Genomic DNA, 23,891 nt, shown 5'->3' on the forward strand with positions numbered 1-23,891 from the left:
TCCCATGTGCGTTTAGAGGGTGCACCATCCTTCTAAAACATGTGTTCTTGTCTGAAACGTTGTCCCTAGAGGCAGACACAGTACCCAGAGCAAAGAGAAATGCCAGAAAATGCCATATGGTCAGAAAACAGGACTCTAGCACTGGACACTCATGGATATCTGGCACTCAGAGACAAGCTCTCTGCTGGGGAGTGGTCATCTCAGTGCCGGGGGAGCTGGCCATGTCTCCAGGATGATGGGGCTCCTCCTACCTCCTGCCCAAAACCCTAGAGCAGGGAGACATTCCCAACAGGGTCAACGCGCCACACAGGAATCCCTCCATCCCGCCAGCTGGTTGGCCCTTACGACGTCCACCTCATTCCACCCCTGCTCCTGAATCAGGTTGGAGAAAAGCAGTTCCTTCCTCCACAACCCCCATCCTTCCCAGACAGGCCTGTCTGTGCCCCGGCTGGCGGCCTTCCTTCCTGCCAGCATACCAGCCTCCCTCAGAAATGTCCGTCTCCCTCCTGGACCTGTTCTGACTTCAGTCGATCAGAACCCCAGGCCCTCGTGTGAGGCACAGAAGGAGTTTCTCTGCCCTGTGTTCCAATCTGTGTGACCACAGAGGAACCTGTGCCTCCTCCATCTGGTGGGGACCATGGGTCATATGCAGGTCTGGTGGAAGGCCTTCTGTTGAGCGCGCTGACCAGACCCAGCCCAGTCCCTGCAAGCCTCTTGCTACGACCTCGCAGCATTAACAACAGACGGCATGTGCAGAAAACACCGGGCTGCTGCTTCTCATGGCTCAGGAGCAAGGCGCCAAGCAGGTGCGTGCCAGGCCCTCCTGGAGGAGGACGTGGGGCACACACAGTGCAGACCCGGGCAGGCATGGCTGGCAAACCCTGAGAGTCCCAAGGACAGGACCCCTTCTTCCTGCCGTCCCCAGGGCCCAGCCCGGGGTCCTCTGTGCCTGGCCGCTTGTCATTCCGGACACCAGTGAGTGGGCAACGCGTCACAGGGAACCCTGACTCCTGGGGCAGCAAGACGTGCTGTTGGCCATGAGCCCTGTTTTAAGTCCTAAGTATTCCCACAAACAGCCCCCTGGAAAGGGCCATCCCCCCATTTCCTGTGTCCTTCCCCAGCTGCCCCTGGCACCCATACCTCCCATTCTCCTGGGAGGCTACGTGGATCCACACTGTGTGGCCACGGGGACTGGGCCAGAGGTTTGGGGGCTCCTGAAAGCCTTTCCTCCAGAGGCACACAGTCCCCCCATGCCCACCAAGAACCACAACACCTGAGACTCCAGCCTGCCCACCACACCTGGCTTGGCCGCAGGCCACTGGTGCACCCCTGGGGTCGTGGCCCTGTGGGTGCAGGGGTTTACAGAGGCCGGGAGGGTCTGCTGTGCCCGGGCACACCTGCGGCCTGGACACACCCAGCGTCTCCTCAGAATGCAGAGAGCCAGATAAAATTAACCTTGTGGCAACCATCCTGCCCCGCTCAATAGCCCCACGCCACCTCATCTGTTATAGGCAAATAAAAAAGTCAAGCCTAAATGTATAAAAAATTATGATAGAAGCCCTAAATAAGGCAGGGACTGTGAGCTTATTGAGTCAGAAATCAATCAATCAATGAGCGAGTGGATCAGGAGCACCTCATAAGCCCCAAAGAAATAATTTGCCCAAACACTGGGATTTAACAGTGGAAGACCAAATTTCAACACTTTTAGGAAGTAAATAATGAAAAATCAATTCAAAGAAAAAACAGATCAAGAACCCTGGACCCTGACGTGCCGACACATTTATTGCTGAGACCGTTTCTCGGCTGACCCGAAAACTTCGGGAGGTGTTTATTTACTTTCAGCACCTTCCAGAGATCAATATTTTTAATTTGGATCCGAGTTATTATTTTTCACATCACAGCAGCGGGGAGCAGAGTAAAGTGGCTCATATTTTAGTGCTAAAAAGATCGATATGACAGCTTCACCTTCACCACGGGCCCCCGCCGCCGCCGGGCCGCACATCACTGCGTCCCGCGGGGCTGCAGGTGCCGCCGAGGGGAGCGGGTCGTTACCGCCAGCAGAGCAGACGGTGTGATTTAGCTGAGCGCAGAGGGCCCGGTGCCCTCGGAAAACCAATCTTGCTTCTTGCACTCCATCAGGCCTGTCTGGCCCCACAGGCAGGCGCGGAGGCCAGGCGCAGACGCAGGGAGGGGAGCCTCTGCCGGAGCAGATCAGTTCCCTCATCAGAGGTGCATGTCCTTCCTTCCCCGTCCTCAGATCAAAGAACATCAGTAAACTCCGTTAACTTCCCATAAATTTCCCCTAAAATCTTACTCAGGAGAGCAGAGACAGGATGAGGGGCTCACCGTGGGGGGAGCACCTCCTCCAGGAGCACACCTTCCGGCCCCCTCTCCAGCAGGTACTAAGAGCCATTGAGGGGCAGGGAGGGGCCCGGACTAGAGGGAAGGAAGACAGCAGCCCCAACCCTCTAGCAGATCCGGGTCGAGTGGCAGGCAGGCCCCCCACTGAGGGACACCCAGACCCTCCCAGAAAAGCGAGTCCAAGGTCAGCATGGAGCCCTTGGGGCCTGTGCACCCCTGTGAGGACTCTCCTCTCAGCAGTGCAAAACACAACACAGGGCTGGGGATGAGGCAGGAGCCCCCAAAACAGGGAGTGGAAGGAAGTAAGAAGGAGCAGTTTATTGGTGATCAGCAGTCGAGGTGTCCTGGGACCAAGAGCCACGAGTGTGGGCACCGGTGTGGGGGTGTGGGAATGTACCACTAAGCCAGGAGCCAACCCCTCCTAGGTGTGGATGGGGCCCTCCTGGGGTAGATGGGGCCCTCCTGGGGTGGACGGGGCCCTCCTGGGGTGGACGGGGCCCTCCTGGGGTGGATGGGACCCTCCCGGGGAGGACGGGGCCCTTCAGGCCCCAGGGCCTACCCCCAGGCTGCATGGTCTCACTATAGGGGGATGAACAAAGCAGCCACTGGACTTCCCTGGGACAGGGTGGGTTTGCGAAACAAAACTTTTAGGCCAGGGAGGGAGAGATGCCTCCTGCAGAGGAGTCTTCAGGGGGCACCTGCAGTCTTCTCCCGGCTTCCCCTGCACACAATGAAGCCATGCTCCCGGGATACCACGGCGACCTCACAGAAAAGAAACTCACCTGTGCACCTCTTTCCAGGAACCAAATCGGCCAAGGGCTGAAGGTGCTGGCTGGGACATCATGGGCAGCAGAGGCATCTGGTCTCCCCACTGTGGGCTCGGAGCCCGGGGAGCCTGCTCCACAGCCCGCACACCCTCCTGGGGCCTCTAGGTGATGCCAAGTTCCCGTTGCTAAGGGACACAGACACGACTCTGGCTTCAGACCCCTCTGCCCCGAAGGAACCCCACTTTTAGAGCTTCGAGGAGAGGTCAGCTTGCACGTGTGAAGGAAGCCCTGTGGTCACAAAAGCGCTCTCCACTGACCCCGTGTGCTCTGAGTGCAGCAAGGCCCCAAGGACAAGTGTCCAGCTCTGGACAGCCACTGCCTGGGAGCATTCACAGCCTTTCAAACTCTCCGAGGGGCCCACAACTTGTGCCCCAGTGAGACGGCTTCGCTCCCGGGCTACCGGCTGTGCAGACACCAGCCCAGTGCCAACAAGGATGGCCTATGCCGGTCCTGCCTGCACCTGCCTGCCCTCAAGGGCGTGTCCGGTCTGCTCAGCAGACGCAACACCCAGGTTTGGGCCCAGCTGCTGCACACACGCATCTGAGGCCGCCGGTCACACAACAGGCACTGGCTGAGATGGCCATGGTGTCTGTGCCGCCCTCCTGCGGCAGACGTGGCCCGGGCGGCCCGTGGGGACGGCCCCTCACTCTTCCCTGCCTGGCCATCTGCGTGGCCGGGGTTTCAGAGGCCCTGTGGGGTCCTGTCCCCGGCTGCCTCCACGCCCTGCAGCGTGCAGCCTGGAGCCAGGGTGCCCACCGCCTCCAGCTTCTCCACCAAAACATGGCCTGATCTGTGTTGACCACTGAGCCGGTGCTGCAGAGAGAAAGCCACTGAGTGAGCCCACTCACCCGCTCACCCGCAGCCTTACATTCAAGAGCGCCGCTGTCCCAGAAACCCAGGGGCTCCCCGGGGCACCTGGCACCGGCCTGCACCTCCTCGCCATGGCCCCGGCCATGGCGTGTGGGGTGCCCGGGCCAGCTGGCATGTCCTGCTTCGGGAGCCCCCCACCCTCCTGTTCCTCCCCCTCGCAGGTCACCCATTGAGGGCAGGACGGGGTCACTGGGGCAGGGAAGGGACCATGGGGGTGGCCTCTGGCCGTGCCTCCTTGGGGTCTTCACCAGCCGGAGAGGCCTGGACTTCTCACGGGTAAATGAGCCCGCTCTGCCCCTCCCTCGGGCCTGCCCGTCACGCAAACGAGCAGCAGGACAGGGAGGCTCACTCCCGCAGTGAGAGGCAAGACGAGGAAATTATACCAAAATAAATTTGTAATTTCTTCCTCATTTAGCCATTTCTGAGGCCAGAGTATAGGAAAGCCGTTACCTTCACATCCCCTATCGACGTTCCGGCTTTTCAGGTGGTAAGTGATGTGTTTTCTATGTTCCTCCCGTGAAATGAGACACGATTCCTGTGCTATCAGGTCGCCGATCAATAGACACTCGGAAGGCCTGGAAAACCTCACCAGCCACTTCCTCAGTGTCACGGACCGTGTGGCTGTGCCCCCGGCTGCTGCGAAGTCAACCGTGACTGATGGCGGGGCGCCTGAGAATCCAGGCGGAGCGTCCCAGTAGGCCAATCCTGGAAGGCTTCCTGTGGGAAGCATTTCAGTGCATTTCAGGAATCCAGGTGCAGCCTGCAGTGGTGGATGCTTGCAATGATCCAGACGGCAGCAGGTCCCTCCCAGCAAGTGCAGAGCTCCATATGTCCTCTAAGGACCCTCCTCCCTAAGCCTGGACCCCTGGACAGGCAAGGCCTCGTGGCAGTCCTGCACACCTCCTGCACGTGGGCCAGGGGACCTGAGCGCCCAGGTCCCAGGAAGCCGGCACGGTCTGGAGAGTCCCACCTATACCTTGGAGCCCATGCTTGTAACTGAGCGGGTGTACGAATCATCTTTACACATCACGTGCCTGACTCTAAGACTCCTCCGTGTGGACTCATCACTGACCCCAGGGACGTACGGAGGGGATGCGGCAATGTCTTCACACAACACAGCAGGGGCAGGGGCGCGAGCAGGAGCTCACGTGAATGGGTGATGGTCCTTCGGCGGAAGGAGGGCCCCACGGAAGGGGAGGAGGCCGTGTGCAGCAGGGGAAGGGCGTGCACATGGAGGGCAGGGCTGGGGGTTTGCCGGCCCTGGAGGAGGGACCGGGCAAGACACGCGGCAAGGTGGCTACCACCTCCTCCCAGAAGATGGGCACCGCTGGGTCTCCATCCCTGGGGAGCGACACCCCAGTGACAGTGATGCCTGCCCGTGTTTTATGCGTGTTCTATGAGGCGGAGGCATCCCAGGGACCCCGCAGACACAGGATCAGCCAGGGGTGCCGAGCGTTGGCCACTGGCTTCTCCACCAGGTGCTGCAGTGTCCCCAGTGACCTCCAGTCTGTCCCCAGCATGAACTGTGGGTCATGTGGCATCTCCCCACACAGTGCCTGGGAGGGACCCGGGAGCAGGCAGCAGGCGGACGGCCTCCGGGGGTCCAGCCCCACTTGGAGGGGCACCTCCTGGTCTCCTCTTCGGCCAGTCCTGGTGCAGCACCAGCAACGCTGACCTTCAGTCCCACTACCTGGTGTTCTTTTTCTATGTGGTAAGAACAGGACAAGAGTGCCTTCCAACCTGCTACGGATTAACTCTGGAACACCTGGGTCCTTTGTGGGCAAATCCAAAAGCCTTAACAGGAGGTTACAAGCTCAGAGCCTGCCAGGATACAGAAGGACTCACCATTCTGTTGTGGAGAACACCCCCCGCAGGGAGAGGGCTCCCAGGGCATCCGTCGGCCCCGCGTTCAATCAAGCAGCGGCCTGCAATATCCAGGCCTCTCGGGCAGCCCCAGGCAGACGTCCAGGCACCTTGGGGGCAAGCCCCCTTCCTCATGGGGTCTTTCTTTGCTGCCATGTGGCTTCCAGCACACCCCTGCCCCTGCCTTCCCCTCACCTCGCCCCTGCCTTGCCCTGGATGAGTCCATCTAAAAATGTGGGGGCCCCAGGCCCGATCCATGGTCTTCAACAAATCTAAACCCCGAAAGGCTTCCATTCTATCTTCCCTTGAGCTCATACCGGCACACCCACAGCCATGGACCCCACGGTGAGGGACGAGGGGCATCCATGTCTCATGCACAACTAAATCCTGGCTCTCCCATCCCCAAGACCCCGACTCGTTCACGGACTCAGAGCATGTTTACTGAGCACCCAGGATGTGCGGTCCGACACCAGGCCCTCGGCCAGAACAGGCAGGCAGGGCGACATCAGGGTTTGGGGGTGCAGGGCGGTGGAGAGCCAGAAACGAGGTTACCAGCAGCGGCACCTCCAGGGCAGCCACCGTAGGAGGCAAGGGCTTGAGGGCACCTAGGGGCCCCCACCCCGGATGTGGCACGTGAGTCCCACAGCCCACTCGTCCAGCTCACACATGGCTGTGGGGACGCCCCAGGCCAGGGTCCTCAGTCTGCCCCGAGGGACGTCACATGAATCCCGTGAGTCCACATGAGTCCCGACGGGGCCCCACCTTCTGGAGCCTGGCAGCGCCCTGAAGAAGCCGACTTCTGGTATTGACTTCGCAGGAGAAATGCAAGCAAGGTGATGACCGGGCCAGCAGCCAGGTCACTGCACAGGGGACAGCCGGCGGGATGAAGTGAGCCTCCTGTCTCAGAAAACTACCCCCCAGCATGATTCTTAGGAGCAAACAATATTTAACATAATCATTGATGTTTAAGTCCAAAAAAGCCCTGTGAGCATGTGAACCAAAAGCTCAAGACACCAAATGCTACTTTGGCACCATCTCCTGGTGACAAGAAGCATCTGTGGGCTCCTGCCTCGGCCTGCAGGATGCCCCACCAAGTTCCCCAGGTCGAGTCCCCCCAGGCCCAGAGCCCCCTCCAGCTCAGAGCCTCCCCCAGGCTGCAGCCCCCCCAGCTCAGAGCCCCCTTGGGCTGCATTCCACTCCAGGCCACAGGCCAGAGCACTGCCAGGTGGACCCCCACAGTCCAGGCCGCAGCCCCCACACTTCTGCAGCACAGAGGATCCCCACGGTCCAGGCCCCCACGCTTCTGCAGCACCGCAGACCCCCACGGTCCAGGCCCCCACGCTTCTGCGGCACCGCGGACCCCCACGGTCCAGGCCCCCACGCTTCTGCGGCACCGCGGACCCCCACGGTCCAGGCCCCCACGCTTCTGCGGCACCGCGGACCCCCACGGTCCAGGCCCCCACGCTTCTGCGGCACCGCGGACCCCCACGGTCCAGGCCCCCACGCTTCTGCGGCACCGCGGACCCCCACAGTCACGCTCACAGACCAGGTGCAGTTTCAGGTTCAACCTCTTTCTGGGAACAGACCACTATTTTCTGATCCCTATTAATACCTGTGACAGCATTTATGTACAAGATAAATTCATTTCAATTTCCTTTTTCAATTAATGGCCTATTATTTGAACCACACTCAGCTAAAAATATTGCTCCAATACTATTAATCTTGTAAAAATTAAATTTTCCTCTCTCTGACAGCCAGAGGCCACAGGCTGGGGCGGGAGGGTGGCCACACAGCCAGGCCCTGCCCAGGACTCTGGGAGTGCAGACTCCCCTCTACCGGGACATCCAGAGGCCCCCAGCACACAGCATGCTGAGGCATGGTGCGCCAGGGGCCACGGGTCAAGCAAGATTTCATCGCAAACCATCAGCATCTTCCTTACGAGCTGGGATGATAGACACACACGGACCTCTGTGCCAACTCAAGGATGAGCTCCAGCATCTGGAGCATCAGCGACCGCTTCCCACCCGTCAAACATGACCGTCTGGTTACCCAGTGGCCATTAACATGCCTCACATGGGACTGTGGCTGCGGGGAGACCCCACACTCCTGCCAGAGGATGGGGACCGGAAGGAAAGCCAGGCCACAGCACTGTGGGGCCAGGAGAGTGCCCACCCCCGCAGCAGGCAAGCCAAGCCCTCTGGCCCATCCCCCCAAAACCGTGGGGGCATGGGCGAGACATGGCCACGGGGGCTCCCACACCGTGTGCCCCCCCCCAGCAGACACAGCCGCGGGGGCACCCACACCGTGTGATCCCGTCCACCTCCGCAGACATGGCTGCAGGGGCTCCGACCTGGGGTCCCCACGTCTGCTGCCGCCTTGTGCTGGGTCAGTCCCACCCAGCGATGGGCCCCCCCAAGCACGGTCTCAAGCTTGAAGCAAGCACCACGGCCGTGTCTCCCACGAATATGCCATCCCTGTATTTATGACCCAGAGAAGAAAGTGCTGCCAGTTTTAACTGAAATGCCATGGATCCTGGATGCACCTGGTCTCAGATGCTTTAAATTTGAAAACCTGTGTGCTGAGGAACAGACTAGACGCAACATTACCGTTCAGTACTTCAATGCACCAACTGGACGGCAAGATCCTCCAGGGGTGAGAGTGTGGGCTCTAACCTCTGCATTTCCTCCTGGGGGGCCTGAAGGCAGGTCCCCCTCCCCAGCCACCCTGTGCCAGGCAATCCGCCATATGGCTGTCCCACAGTGTGAAAATCTCTTCCTCTGGTGTTTAAAATTATTCCCAATTTTTGCCATCACGTACTTTTTGAGGACCACCCTTATATTCAACTGTCTGCAAGAACGGTAATTTCTTCAAGGAAACTGCTGAGTTGTGGGAGTGCCTGTTTCCAGGTGTTTGTTTTCCACTGCAAGCTGCAGAATGACATTCTGAGATAAATCTCGGGGTGGTGGGAGACCGAAGCAGAGCCTCCGGGGTCCAACGGCCGCTGTCATTGTGCCCCTTGTCTTCTTAGCCAAGCGAGCACTTTTGCGGAACAGAAATGCAGGTGTATAAGCAGGGGATGGCAGTGACGCAGAGCGGACGCTGGAGAACGCGACAGCGAGCATTTCAAGAAAATACGGAAAACTTCCAGAGGCGAGCATGAGAGAGAAAGACAGACGGCTGCAGACACCAGGCCTCTCCGGGAGAACCCCGCTTCTCTCAGCAGTATGCCGGCCCGTCTACTGAGGACTTGCTAACCCCCTCACCCTGAGTGGCTACAGGCTGGCCTCTGCCGGGTCCCTGCTCAGCCCGGGTGAGCCTCCTGACCTCCACAGCCATGGCCTTGTTCCCCAAACACCGCGGCTCTGACCTGCTCGGTGAGGCTCACTGGACACGCTAACCTGCTACGGTACCTGCTTGACTTCACTGGTTTTCTCTACCCTGTTTTCTTCGTCACATATTTCTGCTCTTATTTTATTATTTCTTTCCTTCTGCCTGCTTTGGGTTACTTTGCTCTTATTTCTAAAATTTTCCAAAGTAAGTATTTAATGCTACAAATTCCCCTCTATGCGCCACTTTAGGTGCATTGCAAATCCTGAAGGTTCGATTTGTCTTTCATGTCGTCGGACCCATGTTTCAATCTCCTCTGTGAAGTTCTCTTAACTCCCAGGATATCTGCAACTTTGCTGTTTATTTCCAAATATCTGGGAAGCTTCCAGATACTGTTTTGTTTATTTCTCATCTACCTACTCTGTGCTCAGAGAACACAGGCGTGGTCTTGGCTTCACGCCAGATTTCCATGCACCTGTGAGCATCCCACGGCGACATGATCTGAGACCCCACAGCCAGGCTGGGAGTGGCCAGAGCCTGTGCACAGGCAGGGTCCTGGGAAAGGCGGTCCCCAGGATGGCCCGAACCCCAGTGGGGCTGCTCATGGCGAGTCTGCCCGAGAGTCTTCTTCCAAGTCTCCTTGACCTTCACTTTGAAAGACGTTTCTGAGGAAACCTAACAGAAGGTGGCAGCCACCCTGCCTGGTCCCATGGTGGCTGACCACGCCCTGCAGTGTGCAACGAGCCTTTTCTGTGGCTGCTTCTCCGGTCGCTGTCCCACCAGCAGCAGGGGTCACACCGGCGGGCAGCAGTTCTCGGTCCCCCTGTGGCGCCAGTCAGAGACAGGACACGTCGAAGCCCCCGTTGCCACTGATCTGTTCCACTGGCCATCAGCGGTCTTGTCTGCATGCTCGAGTTCTGACACTGGGCACACACCCCACCCAGCTACGTCCTCCTGAGGACGGACCTCCTCATCCCTATGACAGGCCCCCCTCCCCGCGATGCTCCCCACTCTGAGGCCAACCGCGATACCCACGCAGATGCTCTCAGTGCCTCAACGTGCGCTTGCAGGGCATGTTCTCCTTCATGTTCTACTTTTAAAATACCGAGTCTTCCACTGAAGAGTGGCCGTGCTGACATGAGGACATTTTCCATGAGGAGAAGGTGAGCAATGACTGCCATGGACCGCGGTGGCTCTCGTGGCAGAGACCAGAGGCTGAGGATGGCAGGGGATGACGGAGCATCACAGCCTGTCTGCAGTGCAGTCGTGATGAGCCTCGGCTGGAAACTTGGGATGATACCTGGATCTACGCACCTACACGCTTCATCAAACTTTTAAAGATTTCAGCCATTATTCTTCGGGTATCTGCCCATCTCCGGTCTCCCGTCCTGCTAGGGTTCCAGGTACACGTGTGCTGGCACCCTGGAGGCGCCAGCCCGGGCAGGGACGTCCCATCTTATTCTGAATAGTTCCCACTGCTGGGGCCCCACGTTTGACTATCCCTCCTTTTCCTCTGCAGCGTCTGGCCCACTGTGCACCCAGCCGGTGCATCTTTCATTCCAGCCACCATGCTTCTCATCTGCACAAGTCCCAACGGAAGCAGAGGGTGGGTCACAGAATGGGGCAGCAGGAGGTCGAGGGTGTTTTTCTGGCGAGGGTGGCGGAGAGCAGGCGGCCAGTGGGCCGAGGCAGGAAGGCAGCGGGCGTGGGGGCTGTGACCTGAGGCTGCCACAGCTGGCAGGAAGGCCGCCGGTGAGTGTGGTGGAGGGTGGGTGTGCCCGAGGACAACGACCATCTCAGCCACAGAAGACACCACTGAACTGGCACAGATGCCCCAAATTTAAAGACTGAGAACTGACCTTTCTAACCACGTGCTACTCCCCAGCCCTGCCCGCCCTTGGCACACAGGCACCCCCAACCCATACCCCCTGCTGCACACCAGGCTCCTGGCAACATGACAGATGTCAGGGGAAGGGCTCTGGGAACAGAACACCAAGGAAACTGAACTAACCGAGCAGCTCTGAGGCTTCCCCAAAGATGGGGACCATGAGGCCATAGTCCTCTGAGCCAACAACCAGCTACTCCAAACTCACAACACATGTTCCTGCAAGAAGCCTCAGCCCTCATCACCTGTGCCTCCCACAGCCGCTGCACCCCAGCAGGGCCCCCTTTCCAGGTGTCCACTGTCCCCCAGACCAACAACTCTTGCACAGAAAGGACAGGTCTCTGTCCCGCTTCCCTGCCGGGGAGGCCAAACCCCCGTAGAGGGCTGCTTGGGCTCACAAAGGGACCAGCCTGCACCCTATGAGCAGGAGCAGGCACCAGCAACTCTGCAGAACAGATCCAGAATGGGTGTAACCCCTCATCTCTGTAAGGAGCCCCCAACTCGCCCTCCTCAGCCCACAGGCCACGGCCCTGGGCCCCTTCTTGGCTGCCCCCCTCCCGTGGAACCCGTCCGTGCCACTGACATTCCAACTTGGGCATGGCCGTGTGTTCTGCCACAGAGAGGGGCCCTCAGCGGCCACTTCGTCAGGGAGGGGCAGCTCCCACAGACACACCGCCGGCCCAGAGCCAACCCCGGGGCACAGAAGTGCACTCACTGTGAAGTGCTCCTGGGATTTGAAGTTCTCGTCCAGGTAGACGCGGGCCCGGTTGTACTCCTTCATCGCGTCACTGGACAGCAGCTCTCTGGAAGGGAAAAGCGAGTTCTTTAGTGCACAAACCACACAGGACCAGCGGTTGGGGGGCCAGAAACTAAGACCCACTGTGTGCTCAGCGCAGGCGAGGGCTGCTCGTCATCAGGGCGGGGCTGGGCATCGCAAGCAGGCTGCTGGTGCCTCACGACACAAAGGAGGGTCTCTGAACACCCATGAGAGGGCTCCCCCGGGGCTGTTCTTCTCACTGTCTCCTTTCACGACCAGGAAAAGCTTCAGTGAGCACCTCTCCATCATCTCAGCAAATGTGGCTGGAAAGGTGGCCACTGCCCCCAGAGCCCCGTTGGACACACCAGAGCGGCGGCGGGAGGCCTCCCCACTTACCCGCCAGCCCCACCGCTGAGGGCCCCCCTCCGCCCCTCCTGCCAGCTCGGCGGCAGCGGGGGCAGGGGCACGGTGCCCTGGGAGCTGCCAGCATGTAGCTCACACGGAAGAGGGGCTCCAGCTCTAAGAGGCAAACCGGAACGCACACGGAAAAGAAGGGAAGAGGGTCAAATGGACCGTCCAGCGCTTCGCCGCCCGCAGGAACGAACCTCGGACGCATCCGGGGCAGGACGCAAGGTTCAGACACGAAACGCCACCCTAACGGTCATTACACCTGGCGCCACGTAAAAATTAACTTGGCGTGCAAAGAAGCAGCAAAATATGACCCACAATCTACAAAAAAGCAGTCAACAGAGATGGGTCAAGAAGGACAAAAATTAGCTGAAAGGTGCCCGGAAGCAGGTATTGTAAATATGATCAAAGATTTCAAGGAAAACATAAATTTGTGAGGAAAGGCAAAAACTAAAACCACAAACCAAACGTCTCCAGCTGGGTGGACGTAAACACAGGTGAAAATCTAATGAAACAAACAAGCGAGATCAGTGACTACAGGACACAGCGACAGAAATTGCCCAAACTGAAGCAAAGCTAGAGGAAAACGAGCTGCAAGTGCCGGGAGGACCTGGCTGGTGCCACACAACCAACCCCAGGAGCCGGGCTCGGAGAACAAGAGAGGGGAAGGAGGAAAATTTTTAAGGAAATAGGAGACAAACTTTTTCCAGATTTGATTAGAATTAGAACCTCATGCAAGACAAATACAAGGGAAATCAAACTAAAACATGACAGAATCAAGTTGCTGCAAACCAGTCAGGAAGACAAAATCCCGCAATCAGGGAAAAGACACATTATACACCAAAAATGGAGACAAGGACAACGGCCCAGCCCCCGTCAGAAACCACATGACACAGGACAGCGCAATGATGTCCTTTAAGGACGAACACAGAAACGCCGGCAAGCCCGAGTTCCATTCACAACAAGACCTCTTTCCAACCTGAAGACAAAGACTGTCTTCAGACAAACCAAAGCTGAGAACTTGTTACCAGTGACTGTGTGCAGATGAACGTCACAGAAAGCCCTCAGGCTGAAGGAACATGGTAGCAGACAGAAACCGCGTCTCCGCGAGAGAACCGACAGAGAAAGTGGTCAGAATATACGCCGTCTTCTCTCACTTCGTCATCTTTTTAAAAAAGCTAACAGTTTACAGCAAACCGAGCAATGGCGTGTGTCCCATATGGTGTGGGTAGGAGTAGAAAGAACCTGACGGCAGTGCCAGGACGGCAGGGGGCCGGCAGAAGTCACACGTCTGCACGTGGGGGGCAGGGACACGGGGGCAGGGTGGGGACACAGGGTGGGGGTGAGGGGCCGCGGGGCGGGGGCTGGGACCTGGATGTGGGGCAGGGATGCGGACTCGGGGTGGGGGCGAGGGGCCGCGGGGTGGGGGCTGGGATGGGTGCAGGGCCCCCTCCGGGAAATGCCTGGCTCTTTCCACGGGGTCCTTCTCACAGCCTCTGGGGCCCTTTTATGTTCTCAAGTGCTGGCTTTTGTCACTCAGCTGTGGGGCAGGTGTCCTTCCCAGGTGTGGCTAAACATTTACTTCGTGTACAGTGTCTTTTCTTTTGATAATTTTCATATTATCATTCATCATTTAACAAATTTGTCAATCTTCTTTGTAGGTGACTCTTGTTGCACCTTTTTAAGAAATCTCTCCCTGCCCCAGAGCTGCAGACACCTCGTCCTTCATTTAGTCTCAGCGTTGTTAGGACTGTGTTTGACATCTACTCAGTGACAGGGCTGAGATTCGTGTGCAGGGCGGGGGGGGGGGGGGGCGTCCAGTGTCACCTCACGCAAAGACACCCGCGATGCGGCTCATGGCCGGCTGCACACGGCCGGGTGAAGCGGGGCAGGGGTCCTGCTGCAGCCCATCCCCGCCCTGCACCCCTAGCCCTGCCCTCCCTGTGTCCCAAGGAGCCTGCAGCCCAGGCCAGGGGGACGCCCACCTCAGGCTTCTTTAGTATTATTTTGGGCACTTGTGGCTATTTAGCTATATCCCCTTGCTCTCCCACATAATCTTAATATTAGTTTAAGTTTAAAAAAAGAAAAACATTTTGATAAAAATAGCCTTAAAATTACCTTGTTTTGGGAAAACAGCACATTACCCCCAGTTTAACAACTGAAAACATGGATGGCTTGTGTCCACCCACGATGTCAGGGGCCCCGATCAGGACTGAGCGAGGTGACAGCAGCTGAAGCCCTCCGCCCGTGGCCTCTGGCCACGCGGCAGGCACCAGGGCTCCGAGTGCAGACCCAGAGGCCCACACACAGCTCCCTGAGGGCACGGTGGCCTTCAGTGACCAGCCTTGGAAGTCAGCAAGTGTCACCTCACACTGCTGGCAGGAGCGCTCACGGTGCCCGGAGTCCACGGCTGGGGCGTGGACAAGGCCACATCCAGGGGACACGGAAGGCAGGCATAGTGGTGCCTGGGGGCAGAGAGGAGTCCTGGGCACTCGGGCCACGGGCAGAAGGAAGGCAGGCGCCACAGCCGCTCCTGCCACCAACAGCTAGATGGAGACCCTGCTTCTCAGCACCGGGCCTCACAAGCCTGCTTCCAGCCCAGCCCCCATGGGTCCACCTCCTGGGCTGTGCGGATGCCTTGGCGCCCAGTCCCAGCAGCACTGGGGGGTCCTCTCCTCCACAGGGCAGCAGGGTGTGCGTGCGGCGTTCAGCACATGCCTGTGGCTACTTCCTCCCAATGACAAAGATTTCACTCCCCAAAGACGACTGCACTCCGTCCCCATCCCACTGTGACAAACACAGCTGTGAGCTGCTGGATGTCCATCTGTCTGTCCACCCACAACAAGGGCAGGATGGCAACCATCCCACAGATGGGACACTCCGCCTGGACCCAGGGCTGAAGTCTCCAGGCCCAAGGTGCCACCATCACCTTGCATGTGCACACCCCCAGGGGCGCACTGTCACCCTCCGCCAGCTCCAGGGGCGCTCTATTACCCTCCATGCCCCCCAGGGGCGCGCTCTTCCCCTCCGCCCCGCCCCCCACTAGGGGCACCGAGTTCTGGGAAGGGCGGGCGCACACCGCGGGGACTTACTTGACAAACTTGTCCACGTGGGACATGGAGGCCTCGTAGTTCTTCCCTCCAAATTCCTGGCAGTGCAGAGCCATGAAGTGCGGCTTGTGCGTGTGCACGACCTGGGGAGGGAAGCGCAGGACACAGGCCGTCAGAGGCTCCGCGGGCCACACACGCACCCTGTGCAGGAGGCGGCTGCCTCCCCAAATGCACCATCACAGAGGCCGGCCCCACACAAGTGCTCTGACGTCACTGGCAACCCAGCCCCCAACACTGTTTCCGGCTGGGACCCTGTGGCCAGTGAGCCATCTGTAGCCTCAGGGAAGTGGGTGGTGCTGTGCAGCCCTGACAGAAAGCAGCTGCTTCTAGTATCCAGCCAGGCAGAGCCCACAGGGGAGCTGGAGGGCTGGGCACAGGGGATGAGGCGTGGGCGCCAGGCCTGCACGCCGTGCACCAGGGAATGAATGGCCCACAGCGCGGCCGGGAAGCACGGCACAGCGGTGGTGGCCGCTCAACTGGCAGGCAGCGTGCAGCGTAGCCCACTGGTTCTCAGCTGGGACATAAACACACAACCCAGAGCTCGGATCTATTAAAAAAGTGAAGAAATTCTGACAGGAGATGCATTTAAGCGGAGTGGGAGAAGCATCTGTGCTTGAGTAAGCTGCTCCCGGCTTGCTCTTGGTTCCTTGAAAACGGGCTCAGTAAGGCAGTTCCCGATTCCCATCACACACAAGCATGAGCACCTCCCACTGCCAAACCCCCTCAGGGCTCAGGCTGGCAGAAACATGCGACCTGGAATGGGGCTGGGGCAGGGGACAGGCCCTCCGGTGTCGCACACGGAGGGCAGCACGGTGAGCCCTGCCGGAAGGACAGGGAGCCAGGCCACACACCTCTCGTGTGCGCCAAACTCAGGAACACCCAAGCGACTGGGATGCCAAGCTGCCCAGCGCCCCTCAGCAGGTGTGCTCAGATAGAGTTCACGGCATTCCCACAGGACGGCGCACCTCCCTGAGGAGGAACAACGGAGATACCAGTTTTGGGAATCACACCCTGGTGGGCACTGGCGTGGGCACCCCAGCACCTGACAGGCTCTTGACCCCGAGGCCGCCCTACACAGTGCACTTCTCCTCAGCAGCACAGCCCAACGCTCTTCCCAGAGGACCAGCCTGTCCACTCAGGCACGAAGATTCTCCAAACAGACTACTCTGCAGTGACAACAGAGACGGCATTTGCCACACGGTCCATGGATGCACGACTCCGTGTCTGTCTTGCTGGGCCAGGGTGGCAGAGGGCTGGGTCAGGTTCCAGAACTGCCCACGTATCTTCAGAACACAGACAAGGCCTCAGGGTCGGCCTGGACAAAGGAGCTGCCGTGCCAGCCCTCTGCCTCAACGACATCAGTCATAGGCCTCAACCCCAGTGACCCAGCAATGTTCTGCCTGGACAGGAGCAGCCTCCGCTTGGCCCCCATCACTCAGAATCCAAAAGGGAAGATGGCTGGAAGTGCCGGGGCTCTGGACATGCCCCTGACACATCCACGCCCTCAGTGGCCACCCGTGGGATGGACTCAAGCAGCAGGGGCTTCAGGGTGTGCAGAATGAGTGTGGCAGGGGCGTCCGTCTGGGCACCGGCCCCCACCAGTCTGCACCTCCATCTACAGCAGCCCCCACCCTCCCAGGCCAAGCCTCTGTTTCAAGGACATACCATGGGGTCGTGACCTCGGACGGTCTGGGTCTGAAGACCATGGGTTAGCAAAGCCCTTGGCACAGACTAAAGACTCTGATGAAAGGACATTGCTTTCCCTTCGTTCTCCTAAACTGGCAGGGCTCCTCTCCCACACTCCACACCCCTCCAGAAGGCCTCACTCATCAGCCAGGACGGCGGTTTTGAAAGGTGCCCTGAGACGCAGGGCAGCCCCCTCCCTGGTGTGGGCTGGACGCAGCACTGTCTGAGACAGGCACAGGTGAGAGCATGGAGGGTCACGGTGGCCACACTCACTGCTCCTCCCTGGGCCTCTTCCCCCTCGGCCTGAGGATGCTCGCTCCAGAGGAACCTGGGTGAGCGGCAGGTCCTCGAGGACAGGCCCAGGCCAGAGCAGCCACGCAAGCCAGCCCTGAGTCCCTGACCCAGAAACCGTCCATCTGTCTGTCGCACAGCAGTTTGTGCTCTCCAGCCTGCAGGACCCTCCTAACCATCCTTCTACTCAAGCTGGGCGCTCCTCTCCCTCCCCCTGCTGCTCTGGGAAGGGCCTGGCCACCTGACCTCACTCCCGAGGGACTCCCCTCTCTCCAGAGTGGCTGGGCCACCCTGTGAGGCCCAGACAGCAGCTTGCCCACAGCGTGCACCTCTTCCGGGCGACAGGGCCTCACCGTGGATGAGATGTGCCCAGAAGGTGCTGGTCCTGGCCCCTGCTTCCTCACTGTTGGGTTGGCAGCAGCCCCAAACTCACGAGGGTACAGGACATTTAGGGGATCGGTGCTGTGAGGTCAGTGACACATGCCTTCCAGCACTTGTCACAGCACCTCCAAGCCTATCCCGACGCACCTCAGCCTGCAGCCATGCGGGCAGCCGCGCCTTCCGTTTCTCCACCTCCTGCCCCTCCACTTCATTCGAGGTCTTAGACCCAGACCCAAACACCTGGTGATCTGTCCTGGGACCACACACCTGGCCAACGGCGTCCCATAGCGCTACTTAGGACGTGCTGCGGTCCACTGTGCTCTGCCTGGCCTCCAGTCTCTGAACCTGCCGCACGCACAACACCGCACCCTGACTGAGCCATACTTCTAGGGCAGGAAAGACCTATGTTCAACATATCCTGGATGGAAAACAATGATTTTCCAAATTAAATTTATCATATTTGAAACTAAATTTTAACTAATCATAAGTTTAAATGAACAGCCAAAAAAGCGACTCCCATGATTTTATCTCTGGGACCTCCGTTGGCGGCAACATGCTCTGAGCAGTGACCCCAGGACACTCTCTGACAAGCACAGCTCAGCTCTGATGACGCGGGCACCGACGCCGCGTCTCCCCACGCTGGCACCGCTCCAGGCACAGGCCGTGGAATGATCACCCTGAACTTCATCGGTGGGCACAATCGGTGTGGTGTGGCCCCTCCACGTGGAGAAATACGTATCTGAGCCGTAAACACACTCTCATTCAGCCATCCACAAAGATCCCATTCATTTACACCAGGGCAGCCTGGACTCCCTCAAAGCCACTATGGGTTTCAGACACGCACACTGAGAGGCCACCCGCGGGAGGCGCAGGGCTGGTGGGGGGGGGGGCGGGCATGCCCAGGGAGCACTGGCCGAGGGCGGCACCGGGACGCACAGGGGCTCACACAGGCTGCGGGGGCTTCTGCACACAGCAGCGGGGCCCCACAGGAACCGGGCGCACCTGGGAGCAGAACCAGAGGTGCGGCTCGCGTTCCGAGGTTCCAGACGTTGCCCCTGCGGCCGCCGCCTGGCTTTACTCAGCGGCTCTGCACCCTCCACCCCCACCAGCTCCTCAGGCCTCCAGAGGCGGTTCCTTTTGCAGATGCCCCCCGCGATGCCCCCAGGGAGGCCACCAATTCCCCGCTGGACTCCCAGGACGCTTCTCCTACCTCCTGCCCCATGTGCTCACTGGCCGCCCTCCATGCCCACTGTCCCCCCAGACCACGCACCCCGCACACCCACGATGGAGGAGCCCCGCGTCACTCATCAAGCGCTGGACGTGTCTGGCTGCACGTTAGGACGGACCAGGCCCCCGGGTGCCGCCTCCAGCACTAGCGATGCCCAAGAGTACACACTGTCCCCTACACTCAGAAGATGCTACGCAGAAATGTGACGTTTACAGATGAAGGGTAGTGTGTCATTTGAAAGCAGTTATTAAAACGAGACCTTTATCATGAAAAGTTTTAGAAGAGAAGTAACAAACGACCCTGCAAAGAGCTCAGCTGCAAATGGCAGCTGACGGTGTCTCGACCCCACAAATCACACTCCCGGCAACAGTCGGCCGGCTCTCCATCCACCGACTAGAGACGAACGTGTCGCCATGCTCAGGGAGCTTGCAACGAGAGTCCTCGCCCCGCTCTCTGGCCACCGCGGGAGCAGAGCCAGGGCCGTGAGCAGCCTGACGCGGTCAGCTGGGCCACAGGCAGACCCCGTGGCTGCCTGTGAGCAGCTACAGCCTCGCCCAACAGCACAAGTCCTGGCCGGGACAGGCGATTAGTGCCTAACATGGACTCAAATGAAAACACGTTTGTCTGTGCGCTCATGATGACACCAAAACATCCACTCGTTGGCCGTCTTGGAATCGGGATATTCCTCTGAAAGGGAATTTATTTTTCATTCAAAATCAGCAAAAATAACATTTAATTGTGCGCTGCAGGTGTGGGCAGTCTATCCTTCCTTGGGAGCGACGGCTGGCCGTCTTGAGGGAAAGCACACCTGTTCTTCTGTGGACAGGCTCCCGCAGGACCCCTCATGGTGGCCACCTGGGGGGGGTGCCACAGCCCGTGGGAGGGAGCTGCTTCCCAAGAGGGGAGGTGCGCAGCGTGTGCAGAACCCCCGGGCACTTTCCATGGGCCGCTTGGCCCCTTTCTCGCTGATGCGGCCGGCTCGGACTCTAGGATAGCCAGGAGCTTCCTTCAGTCCTCAGTGCCTGAAGACATGGATGCAAGAATCCACCCGCCTTTCTCGTACCAGGAGGGTCTCTAGACAGAGGAGGACGAGTCTGTCCTCACGGGAACATCCCTTTGGACAGATGAGGGAGAGACCCCGGGAGCAGAATAGAGGCTGCACCGCGAGGGCGTCCCGCTAAGTGGGATGACACAGACAAGCACTGCGTGGTTTCAAACGTGTGTGCAATCTGAAAACGCCAAACTCCTGAAGCACAGAGCGGATGGAGGCCGCCAGGAGCTGGGGCAGGAACACCCTGCTTAGGGGCCCAAGGACACACGGCCCGGGGACCTGGCGGCCAGCACCCAACAACATGCCACGTGCCTGTGGACACCTGGGCCAGGCCGAGGCAGGCCTGACATGTGGCCAGGGAAGGACGGGGCTTGTGGAGCAGAAAGGGGACAGAAAGGAGGGGAGGCGGCCCTGGGCAGCTGCTGACCGAGGAGAAAGGGAAGGAAGGGGAAACGGGCTGGTGGACAGAAGAGAGCCAGGAGAGTACGGCGCTCACCACGGACAGACTCGCGGGCCGCTAGCAGCCCTGATGGGCCTGCACTTTGCTGGACGGACAGAAGGGGGTGCTGTTGGGCTGGGAACCTGCACAAGCCCCCTTCTGCTGGCCAGGCAGGAAAGGAGTCTACGGAGACAGGAGGTCCGATCCACCCCAACCCAGGACCACTGAGCACAATGGACCAGCCACGCTGCAAAAGAATTAAATACACTCAAATTGCCATCTGAGAACAGGAATCAGAAGCTCAAAACTCAACCAGAAATGGACCAAAAACAAAGAGAAAGAAATGACATTAACCTCAGGAAAGAAATGGAAGAAGACAAAATCCTCATAGAAGAGAACAGATGACAAAGCACCCAAGGGAGGGCTGACCAACAGGAGAAGCTGCGATGAAGGGGAGAGGAGAGAGGGGAGGGGTGGGGCGGGGGGGGGGAGAGGGGCCAGGCAGGGGAGGGGGGAAGGAGAGAGGGGGAAAGGGGAGAGGGGGGAGGGGGGAGAGGAGCCGGGCAAGACAGCTACCAGTCCCTGTGGGAAGAAACATCAGATCAGAGCTAATCTTTAAAATCATAATCCAAGGAAACTTCCCTAGAAAGACAGCCCTGAACTTGTGCCTGGAAGGGCTTCCTGAGCCTCTGAGAAGGTTCACCCACACGACCCACCCCAATTCACAGGCCGGCAGATGGATCAGACCCCACAGGTGCAGCACATGTCTCCAGGGACAAAGATCCGCGGGGAAAGCCAAACGGGTCACACGTGCACTGGCCAGAACCAACACGCGAACCAGGCAACAATGGGACAACCTCTCTGAAAGCCTCAGTGAGATCAAGTGTGAGCCAGGGACATGCACACCCAGCAAGCGTCCTTCAAACGTCAGAGGCACGGAAAAACAGTTTTCAACAGACGGACATCTATGGATTCCACCTAGAGCATGTGCGCAAACGCTTTCTGTGGACAGCCACATCAATGCTTTCGGCTCTGCAGGCCACACCGTCTACACGGCAAGAGCGCCGATGTGCCAGTGTAGACAAGAGCACACACATGTACACACATGTGCGTGTGCATGCACACACGAGACACAGCGCACACAGGCGTGCGCGCACACACGCATGTACATACACCACACACAAACACATGCAGACAAGACAGTGACACAGTCAAGCACCCTGGTGAAACAGACGTGAGCCGAGTCCAGGCGGCTGCAGAGCACACGCACCCCTGCGTGCCATCCCAGAGCGGCCGCTGCTGGGCCCCCGCGACTCCCAGACAAAACCACGTGGAGCGCGCTGAGGAAGGAAATCTAGAAAATGCAGACCAATGGACAGCGAAGGGCAGAAAGCAAAGCAGCGGCCACCCAGCACAGGGGCCCCAGAGCAGCAGTTACAGGCTGCCGGGAGCTGTGTGGACACGCGAGCCTCCCAGGATGGTCAGAACCTGCCACACCGCCGGCCTCGAGCTTGCAAAGTCCACCGTATGCCAAGCATACCTCCGTAAAGTTATGAAAACATTTCAATTTCCACCAAGATACTGATCCACTGCAGCATACGAGCAGTGCATGAATCAGCGGACAGCGGGAACATGGGAACCCTAACCCAATACTTAGTGACTCCTGTCAACCTTCATAGGTGTCACAGTGACACGGATGACGCTTTCAGTTCTTCCAGAGACACACGCAGACATGCTGATGCGTGACGTCATGCTGCCTGGATTTCGCCTCAGTGACTGGGGGCGGGGGGTGGGGTGCCCCACAGGGCACGACCGCAACCAGACCGGCGTGAGCTGGAAACTGTGAGCGAGGCTGCTGGGCACCGAGGGATGTCGTTCTGTTCCCTCTACTTCATGCACGTTTTAAATTCACATAATAAAGAGTTTGTTCAACACAGTCGTCGTTTAACTCAATTCGGTAGGAGCAAGGCTAGAAACCGCCCACCGCCCAGGGCTCTGGAGCTGCACAGGGAGCCTGCTGGGATGATGGGAAAGGCAATCCATCCGTCTCTGATCTTCCCGGGTTCTTTAATGGCAGGGCAAGGGGGAACCGGGGCCCCCCGCGTCTCTGGTCGACGCCCACTCTGAAACTCAGCTTGAAGACCACTTCTGTTTGCCAGCTCTTAGGGGAGGGCAGGTGCCTGTGCTCAGAGCCTGGGCATCTGTCACCCTATCACTCAAAGAGCTAAGAACTTCATTTTAAAACAGATGTAATTACGGCACGTGGTGAGAAATTCAAAATAGCTCATTAGAAATCATAATTTTAGTGACATACTGTGAAAATTTTCACTAACAGAAAAAAAGTATTTCCTCTGCAAGTGAGTGAAGCTGTGGGGACTTCAGGAGGCAAGCGTAAGCCTTCGCAGAGTTGTAAATGGCCCCGGCAGGGAAGCCAGGCAGCCCCCCAGCAGGTGGAAGACAGGGGGACGGGCTGTGCTCCCCACTGCTGGACGATGCCAGAACACGCCCTCCACTGTGTACTCTTACCAGACCGCATCCCGGGGCCCGGGGCCACTTCCACTGCCATGTCCTCGTGTGACAAAACAGATCCCAGGAACCACTGCCCTGGGGGACACGCATGTCCTTGGGGTCGGGCTAGCAGCTGCCAGGGGCCTGACAGCTGGCTCTCTGGGAACAAACCCCAACTGGTGGAATGTACCTGTCTCCATGGCATAAACGCCCCGGTGGCCCAAGCTCCTGACATGACAGCACTGAACGTGGAATTCGGGAGATGCTCTCTCCTCCTACAGACACCAATAACTGAGAGGCCGGCAGTGAAATGCAGTAAAGTAACTAGGATGTGGTGAGTAGGAGCAGCTGTCATCTGTGGTTTTGTGTCACTGACTCAGTTACGGGATTTTTAGTAATGCTGCACAGAGCAGCCAGGGCAGCAGGTTCGCCACGGGCAGGGTGGCCGCATGGGCTCTCCGGGAAGCACACCTGCTTGCAAGGAGTCCTGCTCCGTCCTTCCTGGCGGACACCCCATGCCTGATGCCCCGGGCTGCCTGAGCGTGCACCTCCTGGACAGCCTACCTCGGACAGTGGCTGTGGGCGGTCAGTGAGGACGCCAGGGTCTGGCACTCAGCACAAGCCTGACAGAGGAAGCCTCTGACTGGTGGCGTGGGTTTGACACCATCGCGCACTCCTCGGGCACAGAGCTCGGTGTGGAGGGTGCGCCAGGCCCCCTGGAAGGAGCTCTGGACCGTGGATGATCCCGAGCAGGGATTCCTTCAGGCCGATGCCAGGGACACCTTGAGGACAGAGAGGAAAAGTCCCCCACAGGGGGACAGCAGGCTCGCGTCACTTCTGGTGGGAACCACATCTCGGTGAACGACACAGGGGCAGGTGGTCCCAGTCTGCAGGCAGGT

At 58.9% G+C, this 23,891-nt stretch overlaps 1 protein-coding gene across 6 annotated transcripts in view; it reads right to left on the minus strand.

Moving 5' to 3' along the window:
* Positions 1-23,891, minus strand: part of INPP5A (inositol polyphosphate-5-phosphatase A) — a 172,075-nt gene that overhangs the window by 86,017 nt on the left and 62,167 nt on the right. For all 6 annotated transcript variants that reach the window (XM_088019925.1, XM_028119874.2, XM_028119876.2 and 3 more), the window contains 2 exons: positions 15,391-15,491; positions 11,849-11,936 (listed from right to left, as the gene is read on the minus strand). In XM_088019925.1, the coding sequence (XP_087876051.1) occupies positions 11,849-11,936; positions 15,391-15,491 (189 nt within the window). The remainder of the gene's footprint in view (positions 1-11,848; positions 11,937-15,390; positions 15,492-23,891) is intronic.

The sequence above is a fragment of the Eumetopias jubatus genome, unplaced genomic scaffold (genome assembly GCF_037043125.1).
Source record: "Eumetopias jubatus isolate StellerSeaLion01/CBP00866 unplaced genomic scaffold, mEumJub1_p1.0 scaffold_17, whole genome shotgun sequence".
In the NCBI taxonomy this organism is placed as follows: Eukaryota; Metazoa; Chordata; class Mammalia; order Carnivora; family Otariidae; genus Eumetopias; species Eumetopias jubatus.